Source organism: Tupaia chinensis, unplaced genomic scaffold, assembly GCF_000334495.1.
Source record: "Tupaia chinensis unplaced genomic scaffold, TupChi_1.0 Scaffold000013_1, whole genome shotgun sequence".
In the NCBI taxonomy this organism is placed as follows: Eukaryota; Metazoa; Chordata; class Mammalia; order Scandentia; family Tupaiidae; genus Tupaia; species Tupaia belangeri.
In genome coordinates, this window is record NW_006159443.1 from 912,590 (window position 1) to 922,756 (window position 10,167).

At 34.4% G+C, this 10,167-nt stretch overlaps 1 protein-coding gene across 2 annotated transcripts in view; it reads left to right on the forward strand.

Annotated features, from left to right (window-relative positions):
• Positions 1-8,933, forward strand: part of EDNRB (endothelin receptor type B) — a 27,227-nt gene extending 18,294 nt beyond the window's left edge. For both annotated transcript variants that reach the window (XM_006139949.3, XM_027769687.1), the window contains exons 3-8: positions 541-653; positions 789-993; positions 2,319-2,468; positions 3,723-3,856; positions 4,402-4,510; positions 6,828-8,933. In XM_006139949.3, the coding sequence (XP_006140011.1) occupies positions 541-653; positions 789-993; positions 2,319-2,468; positions 3,723-3,856; positions 4,402-4,510; positions 6,828-6,962 (846 nt within the window). In that variant the 3' untranslated portion in view covers positions 6,963-8,933. The remainder of the gene's footprint in view (positions 1-540; positions 654-788; positions 994-2,318; positions 2,469-3,722; positions 3,857-4,401; positions 4,511-6,827) is intronic.
• The last annotated feature ends 1,234 nt before the right edge of the window (positions 8,934-10,167 follow it).

A 10,167-nucleotide genomic window follows, 5' to 3' on the forward strand; every position in this document is an offset into this window, starting at 1 on the left:
GGAATGTGCCTAATGTGTTTAAGGAATGGTGGGGCTACTCTGCCTGAGTTACCATCCAATTAGTATACTGACTGCAGTAAAGAACAAGTGCACACACTGGTCTCCATAGAGCACTACTCCAGAGGAGTAGTCGAATCTCCTTACCTAAAGAATACATGTCATCTATTTTTAATTAGCCTATATTTTGATTTGGCCATGACCTGAGCATTTGAGACCCTATGACAATATGCAGGTTTGATTTTTTCAAAAGAAACTTAGTGACTGGCCCCAAGTGGCTCTGTCGAGGAGATTCTGAGTCTATGTTATTATATACACATGATGAATTCTCATAAACTAGCTACATTTTCATTATTCCCAATACACTCACCTGTTCCATATATTGAACACTGTTGCTTTTCAAAGGAGTAGTCCGTGAGGTAAAGAATAAATCCACAATATACTCTCTCACCCTGCATGTTAATTTCTGTGCACTCAGTAACGCAGTTCAGAGGGTATCGTGTGAAACCCTCCCTAACAGAGTTGCACATCTTCCCAATGCAGCTGCTCGCAAAAGACTGGCCATTTGGAGCTGAGATGTGCAAGCTGGTGCCGTTCATACAGAAGGCCTCCGTGGGAATCACTGTGCTGAGTCTATGTGCTCTAAGTATTGATAGGTAAGAGCTCCTATTTAGGCCACATATGTGCTACACAGTGTACTACTGATTGCTAAGTCACTTAGAAAATACACTGTGTAATTCTATAAAACTAAGGCCTGACACCTTGAAAAACATTTCTGTTTTTATCTTCAGATATCGAGCTGTTGCTTCTTGGAGTCGTATTAAAGGAATTGGGGTTCCAAAATGGACAGCGGTAGAAATTGTTTTAATTTGGGTGGTCTCTGTGGTTCTGGCTGTCCCTGAAGCCATAGGTTTTGATATGATCACAATTGACTACAAAGGAAGTTATCTGCGAGTCTGTTTGCTTCATCCCACTCAGAAAACAGCCTTTATGCAGGTAAATATTACTTTTTCTCCTTTCTTTTCTATTCTTGACTTATAAATATTTAGCTGTTTTTCTCCATCCTCCCTTCCTTGAAAAGTTATTGATTTGTGACTATCCTCAGCCTAAATTAAGAGTGTAGGTCCCAGGACAGAGGTGTTAATGGTAACAAATAACCCAAATTAAAAGAAGGTGGGTCACTACTTCAAGAACCCCCTGGATCTCAGGGACACAGATTAACCAAGTTCACATGAAAGAATTGATATGAAGCTTTTCCACCTAAGGCTTCATAAGGACTGACTACTACATGTTCAGTGAGAGACAACAAACACAGCAGCCATCAAAGGAAGAGATGATTCAGCAAATGTTCAAATAGAAGTCACCCTGATATGGGTGGATTCTGAATGGCAAGCCTGCCTTCTCCCTCTGTTTTTGATCCTAGTGGGAAATGTACCATTGCAAAGAACATTTCATATTGGCCATTTATTAAAGAACACTTGATTAGAAATAGGAAAAGAATGGTAATGCTGGTCTCCAGAAAATAGATCCAAGAGATCCTAAGTTTAAAAGGGTCTTCTCAACAGAATGGGTTAAGAAAAGTTAATGTAGAGGGAGAAAGTCTAACTATAACTAAGGATTATTTTCTATTACTATTTTACATATAAGAAGACTATATAAAATGTCATCAACTATGTATATTATGGTAAGTAAAAAGATAAAGAACATTCTTTCTAGTAAAATAATAATAATAATAATAATAAAAAGACCCTGCATAGGTTGCACAGTTTTCTGCAACACAGATCTACCAGGTGCAATTCTCTAAAAAAGATAATACAGCAGAAAATGAAAAAGAGAAAAGGCACAAGTTATAATTGCAAGGTTAGATTTATATATCACTGAGCTAAATGGTTAGCATAGACCTTTTCATATATTTTTGACACTAAACAAACTCGCTAAAAAGTGGAAACGTTACATAAACACTAGGTTATCTTTACATATTAAGATACAATATTTCAAAGAATTCCCTAATAATGACTACTTATGTAAAGACAAAAAATTCAGTTATTGAATATTTCAAAGTTTTTCCAAGTACTAATATTTTTGTACAAAACTATAGCACATGTCTTTTGAAAACTGAAATACTTTTAAAGAAAAGATTGTTTTATTTACTATAGGTATTTAATTATTTATTTGGCATATGTGACCTGAAAGATACTGTATGGTACTCATAAAACTGATCTAATGCTGGAGATAATTAATTCTTAATGAATAAAGTATTTTTTAATTTTAACATTTGGTATGTAAGAAGTATTAATCAAAAATCATCCCTTCTCCCATAGTTTTACAAGATAGCAAAAGACTGGTGGCTATTTAGTTTCTATTTCTGCTTGCCATTGGCCATCACTGCACTCTTTTATACTCTGATGACCTGTGAAATGCTGAGAAAGAAGAGTGGCATGCAAATTGCTTTAAATGATCACTTAAAGCAGGTAAGAAAATATAAATATTTGATGACTCATGGTTGTATTTATGATTATGAATATGAAAATTATTATAATAATGAACTAAAATTATTATACACCAGAGCATATTTTCTTTTCTTGCTTTTAGTATTTTGGGATGTAAAATGAATATTTTTATATTATCTATTTAGAGATACCCTATGTGATCTAAAAGGATCTAGGAGAACCATTATTTTTTTTCTTATTTTTTCATTTAAATCACTGTATATCTTTACAATATAGAAAATCAATTTTCCCAGCATGAATACACTGTATGTTAGTCAGTCAGATATTATCATACAAATTATCAACAGTAATTTTCCATTTTTGTGCCTGCTGAATGTTTTGCTTCTCCTCCCTGCATCATTCCCTCCTTCCCATCCACATTTCCCACCCTTCTCCCACACTATCTCTAATATCCACAGTTGCTTTCCATGCTTTTATACCTTCCTATATTTCAGTTTCTGCCATAGAGTACAGACATTTTGTATATATTAAATGGGGACATATGATGCCTCTCTTTTAGGAAATAACATTTGAAATGAACTGCAGAAGGAAAAAAAAACTCAAGAATATACAAACGTATGAAAACTGAACAACCTACTCCTGAATGACTTCACAAGCACTGAAAAAATTAAGAATGAAATAAAAAGTTTCATTGAAACCAATGATAATGAGCACATGACTTTTCACAACCTATGGGACACAGTGAAAAAAGTTATAATGGGGAAGTTCATAGTCATTAGTGCTCACAAGAAAAAAATGGAAAGGTGGCAAATAGACAACCTATCAACACACTTCAGGGAAATGAGAAAATAATAACAACAAAAATACCAGGAGAAAAGAAATAATACAGAGCAGAAATAATTGAAATTGAGAATAAAGTATACAGAAAATAAATGAAACCAAAAGCTGGTTCTTTGAGAAGATAAACAAAATTGACACACCATTAGCTAGACTAATTAAAAAGAATAGAGAAAGGAACAAGAACCATTACTTTTTAAAGATGTACCTCTAGGAGTTAGCAGGTGGTGAGGTGGTTAAAGGTGCTGGATTTCCACATGGTTGACAGTGGTTTGAGTCCCAGACCTGGTGGCTTGCTCTCTCTCTTTTTCTCTCTCTGTCTCTATCTGGTCAAAATTGAAAAATAATGATAATAAATAATTATTTAAAAATAAATAAAGATGAACCTCTAGTGATTTTAGTTCTAGTTCACAATAAACATTTCTGGTTTTATTTCAGAGACGGGAAGTGGCCAAAACAGTATTTTGTCTAGTCCTGGTCTTTGCTCTCTGTTGGCTGCCCCTTCATCTCAGCAGGATTTTGAAGCTTACACTTTATGATCAGAATGATCCCAATAGATGTGAACTTTTGAGGTAAGAACTATGGAATAGAAATCATTTTGTAAATAAATGCCATTCAGAAGTGTTTCCATTGATCACTTTCATATGCAGAAAGAGAGAGTACCATTTGTCTAATCCTTAGGGAGCAATTAAGACACTTTACCTGAGCTCCTATTTTAGGAGGCATAAGAGGACTTAAAAGAACACCAGGTAACAAAGACAGGATTGACAAAATGGTAAGTGACGGCAAGATGGAAAATATTAGAATTGATTCTCCTTTGCACTTTGTAAATATTTTCTTTTCATCCAAATTCAGGCCTTCCAAATGTGATTTATTTTAAAAGAGTATGTTGAGTATGGGAGGGGCATGGATGGAGGGCCATAGAGATACAGAGACAGAAGGAGATAAAAATCAGTATTAACAAAGACCAGGGATAAATTCAGAACCAAAAAAATAGGGATAATCCCTTTTTCTTTACCAAAAACAGCAGTCTGCTATAAATACTGCTCAGAGCAGTACATTTTTAAAAGACACACTTTGAGTTTTAGTTTTTTTTAATTTTTTTATTTTTTTGCAGCTTTTTACTGATATTGGACTACATCGGCATCAACATGGCCTCCCTGAATTCTTGTATTAATCCAATTGCTCTGTACTTGGTGAGCAAAAGATTCAAAAATTGCTTTAAGGTAAGACAGTACTCACAAAAAAAAAGTTCTTTTTCATCTGGCATCACATATAACCCTTCAAAATGTTACTATTTCTGCCCAGAGAGATCTAGTGATTTTGTTAATAAGACTTCTGTTTATAAGTCACTATAGTCGACTTTTGCCTTAAATCCTAATCAGCCACTCTGTACCTCATGCAATCAGTGATAGTCGAGAAATTGCTAAGAACGCTAATAAAACTCTCATATATTGATGTCTGACTGGTGTTAACATGATAAAATAAGAGCTAGAGACAAATGAAATTCTGTTTCCAGATTATGCAGATTTTTAGACTATTCAGCCATAATTTGTATTATAACTAAGCTAGTCCTTTTTGCACATGGACTGTGAAAATAGAAGTCAAATAAATTCAATTCAGGTTCTACCTTTCTACCTTCTTGGTACAGCAGACATGTATTGCTCAAGGTGAAATATGGACCATTATTTCACATTCTATTGTTTACATTGTGCCATCTATCCATTCATTTATTCTCTCAACACGCTAACATGAAATAAAATATCCTCTAGCTTCCTATGGGAATGACCCATTTGCCCTTGGTATTTATTTATTAGAAAGCCAAGAACTTAGCTTCCATGTAACTAAGGCAGTCTGTAAACTTATTTTCCTACTTATAACTCAGATTTTAGGGCTGAAAGAGAATATTCATCCAGATCAACTCCCTCATTTTACTGCACAGAAAATAATGAGCATCTCATATTCTTATACGTATATGAGGGGGCTTCCAAAAGCTCATAGAAAATGTGTGTTGTGAAAAAAACGATACGTGGACTTCAGAATTTTTTGTTCCAAAATAAATTCCTACTTTAATTCTATTCTTTAATGAACATTTTGAAGTCTCTCTTATTTTTTTAAATGGAGGAAAATGAGAATAAATAAATTCTGCCCATTTCAAAATTTAAGCTTTTAGCTTCGCAGAAAGTAGAACCAAGTTTCAGATTTTGGAAAATTCAACAAAAAATTTAGAAAAATAAAACTGAGATGGTTGTATACCTTGTAATCTCATTATATAACAATATAGGAAAGGCACATGAGGATAACATGTGGCTGAAAAAAAGAATAGCCAAATAATATTAAATTCATTGACATGGAAAGATGTTTGTGACACTGCCAAACAAGAAAAAGAAGGTTATATAGACTCTGTACAGTACAGTCTCGTCAAAGTAAATCATTCACACCCTGACAAACCTGCCAATATATAGTTACCTATATGGTACTATTTCTGTCTGCATAAGTGAAAAGGCTTGAATTATGTATGTAACAAACATTAAAAGTATTTGTCAACTAATCAAGATTAAATATCAAAAATTATGACTGGCTTTCTCTTTATGAGGGATTTCAATTACATAGATCTTTTTTTCCTTTGGACTTTTCAGTTTAAAAATTATCATGGGGGCCATCAAGTGGCATGGCGGTTAAGGCACTAGACTCCCACATGGCCAACCATGGTTTGAGTCCCAGAAACAGCAGCTTATAATCATGTCAAGCACCCTTGTGTACACACCCAAAATCTCAAAAGGAGACAGGTTTGCAGTATGACCATTCCTCCTGGGGAGTGATTTCTCACTTTCCCTCTCTCTGTCTCTCTCCAGTGAGCAGATATACCTTATAGCAAAAACCTTAAAAAAATATATATCATAGGGCCAGCCTGTGGCCTGGCGGTTAAGAGAGTTAGCTAGCTCCTACAGGCTTACCACAGATCCAAATCCTGGCCCTGGCAACTTGAAAACTTGGCAAGCATAGGCGCATATATGCCCAAGATTCTAATAGCATAGAGAAATGTAGGAGAAAGGACTGCGACAAAACCATGCCCCAGTGGGGGGTGATTTCTCCCTCTCCTCTCTCTGTCTCTCTCTGGCAAGTGCATGCACCCTCTGGCAATTCAAAAATAATAAAAGAAAAGAAAAAAGAAAAACATTTATATTTTACAAATGTAATTACATCTTTCTAAGAGGAAAAACATTTAGGGGACACAGAAATGGAGGATTGTCTGTTGATGATAACATGTATAATAACTTCAACTGGACTGGTGTGAAGTGTATTCATGTTGGGTAATTCATTTTGCAAGTTGTAGTGATGTACAATGACTGAATGTATAAAAATATTAGAATAATAATAAAAATAAAATTTTAAAAAGAGAGTATGGAAAGAAAGAAAAATCCCAATCATGCAAAGAAAGTCAGAACCCTAGAGCAGGAAGAGCAGGAGTGGAATGAGGTAGGCATGTTGGTGACAAAGTGACCGAGGCAAATGCATAATGAGGTGCTTTGTTCTGTACAGTCATGCTTGTGCTGCTGGTGCCAGTCATTTGAAGAAAAACAGTCCTTGGAGGAAAAGCAGTCGTGCTTAAAGTTCAAAGCGAATGATCACGGATATGACAACTTCCGTTCCAGTAATAAATACAGCTCATCTTGAAGGAGGAATATTCACTTAATTTCATTTTCCTTATTTTGGACCGAAGTCATTCAAACAAAATGAAACATTTGCCAAAATGAAATGTAACAAAACAAACAAAAAAAACTGTATGTCCTCATAAAACAATGTAAATATGGAAGAGTGATTATTTAACACTCATAGTTAACACGTGACATTTTTTGAGCTGGTTACAGAATGAGTAGGAAAGTGATAAGAATTAAGAAAGCCTGGTTGTGAAAGCACTTAATTTTTTACAATTAGCACTTCAGTGTAACTCTTCATAACTTCCAGCATATTCAGACAGTGCTTACTTTAAAAATGAGCTCATTTAGAACTCCTATGAAAGGAGTTTATTTTTAAGTCATGTGAATCTGGTACAAAGGAAAAAAACACCACTGTAAAACAGAACTCTTAAATGAAGTTTATATTACTCAATGTAAAATTTTGAACATTCTTTAAAACAACTTGTTTACTGATAGAATCACACCATTGGTCGAACTGTAATTGGATGCAAACTGTGAAAGCAGTAGAGTTGGTTTATTTTTTGGACATTAGAAGCATTTAAATGATCAGGAGGGAATGTCAAAACAAGAGATTAAGGTTGTTTTTGAAAATCATTACTCTCTACATTCAGTAAGATCAACTGTCACAAAGGAAAAGAGAAAGAAGGTTTGAAACGCTACCCTGAAAAATTTCTTTGAAATCTCTCATTCACATGCAAAGAAAATACTACCTACAATGTTTTCAGGATTATCAACATATTCTTCTTTCACTATTACAGTTTAAACTCTGTTCTCTTTAGTTTCAGCATCTGTAAATACTTAGCTATAGACACTACATGTAGATGATTAAATGAAGGGCAGGCCCCAGTGTTCATAGCTTTATGATGGAGAGATGCCAATGACCCCACAATGGACAGAATGTGATTGCCTGGTGCAGAGTCCACATGGCAAAAATACATGCAGCATCCTCTCTCACCCATGCCGTAGTGGAAAAGAGCTCTAGAATATGTACAATATTATAGTGAAAATAGTATTTTTAAAAATCATACAATTTAGTCCACCTAACAGCTACCTGTAAAACTTACTACTAATGTTTATATTATTTTTGGAAATAACCAACGGAAAAGTGTTCTTGATATGGTGCTTTTCTATCACTTAGAAGCAAAACTGCTCTTGGAGACTAAGAACTTCCTAACTTTGTGCATTCTTGCTTAAGCTTTTAACCTCTTCAACAAAGTGCCTTAGGTTAACTTAGGATGATATGTGTGTGAAAGTATGTAGAAGGGAAAACCGAAGATACAGGAAATGAGGTGGGTGAAAGAAAACCCATGGGGTCAGATTCCCATTCTTAGCCTGACGTTCGTCATTCCTCGTCACATCAATGCAAAAGGTCCTGATTCTGTTCCAGCAAAACACAGTGCAATGTTCTCAGAGTGACTCCAGGAACAAATTGGACCCCAGAGCTTTAACTCCATCTTAAAATATAGTAGAATTTCTCCCTTTTTTTTTTTTTTTTTTTTTTACTTAGCCAGGCCATGTGAGGAAGATAAGCTAATACTGTTGTGTTCTGCCAGCATCTAATGTGAGGACACAGTAAACCAAAATCCAACGATGTGGCCAGAAAGAAAGGGCAATAATTAATTTACATGCCACATGGGCTCTATTTATAAATAACCCACAAATATGTTGGTTAATTTATTCCCAATGATTTTTTTTCAGATACCTGTCATCAGAAAAGATATTTCAGATTTTTCATTTTAAATTAACTTTGGGTCACTAATGTCTTTTATCATCTGTAAGTATAGTTTTATTTAAGTTTTAGCTCATTTTTATTACTAGTATTGAGTTTTTGCATCATAATACCCTCCTGATTCACATCCAAATGACCTTTCTTTCTCCATGTCAGAATCATTGTCTATAATCATCTTGCCAAATTTTGAAGCTGCACCCAAAAAGTGTGCATGCATTGTTTATAATGATTTGCATTCAGAACTTTTAAAAAACGTTTGATTCAAAATGTTAACGTATCAATAAAAGTTGGTAAGTAACAAACATTATTTCTTTGCATAATTAAAACCAAGATAAGAAAAAGGTGCTATTGTTTAATGCTGAAACATGTTTCCTAGCATTAAGATCTGTTTAATATAGCAACAGATAAATAATAGTTTAACACTAATGTTACAGTTCAAAGGATTTATAAGTAATTTTAACCTTTTCTTTCCTTTATGCAGTGCTAATATGGTATAACACCTTTTAATATTGAGAGTTTCTGTATGGCCAAAAAAATACCACTTATAGAAAAAAAAATGGGTGCTGGGACCAGCAGATGGCATAATGGTTACATCACTGGACTGGACTCCCACTTAGTTAACTGCGGTTCAAGTCCCGGACTCAGCAGTTTAAAACTCACACTGGGCTCATGTGCATATGTGCCCAAGATCCCAAGAGGAGAATGGAAGAGAAGGGATTGCAGCATGACCATCCCCTCCTGGAGGGGGGGGTGATTTCTCAGTTTCTGTTTCTCTGTCTCTCCTGTGAGCACACATATTTTATAGTAAAAATCTCTTAAAAAAAAAAAAAGGAAAGAAAAGAAAAAGAGAAAAAAAAAGGATATGCTGTAACTAACTTTATAAAATTGTAATATAACCATGTAAAATAATTATCTATTTTGTTTTTCTGTGGTCACTTAAAGTGGCAACCACTTTAGTTGCTGATACATTATGTAAACAAAATCAATAAAAGTTTTAATTGTTGTAAAAAAAAGGACTAGCTTATTCTAATTCATTACATACTGATTAAATGTTGAAAGGAGATACAGTGTTACAAGTATACATTATCTATGTTAAGCATACAGTTATCAAGGAAATATGAAAGTTGTTAAATGAAAATGTGAAGTTTGGGGGCTCTAGATTGTGTTACTATGTTTTATAGTGGTTTGGAACCACATATACACAGATTCATTTTGCCAAAGCTGATTTATCTGGTTGATAATTTCCAATGGTCCTTTATGTCTTCCTTTCTCTGGTTGCCTACCTTTGGAGCATTTCACTGCTTAATCATTACTATACCAATAAGGTAAAAGGTTGAAATAAGGTTTGAGAATTATTCATCTCATTCAAGAATCCCAGGGCCTATGTCAGCAGAACAGAAAAAGGAAACATAGGAAGTGTTCTCTTGAAAAGTTATTGAAAACAGCCTACTTT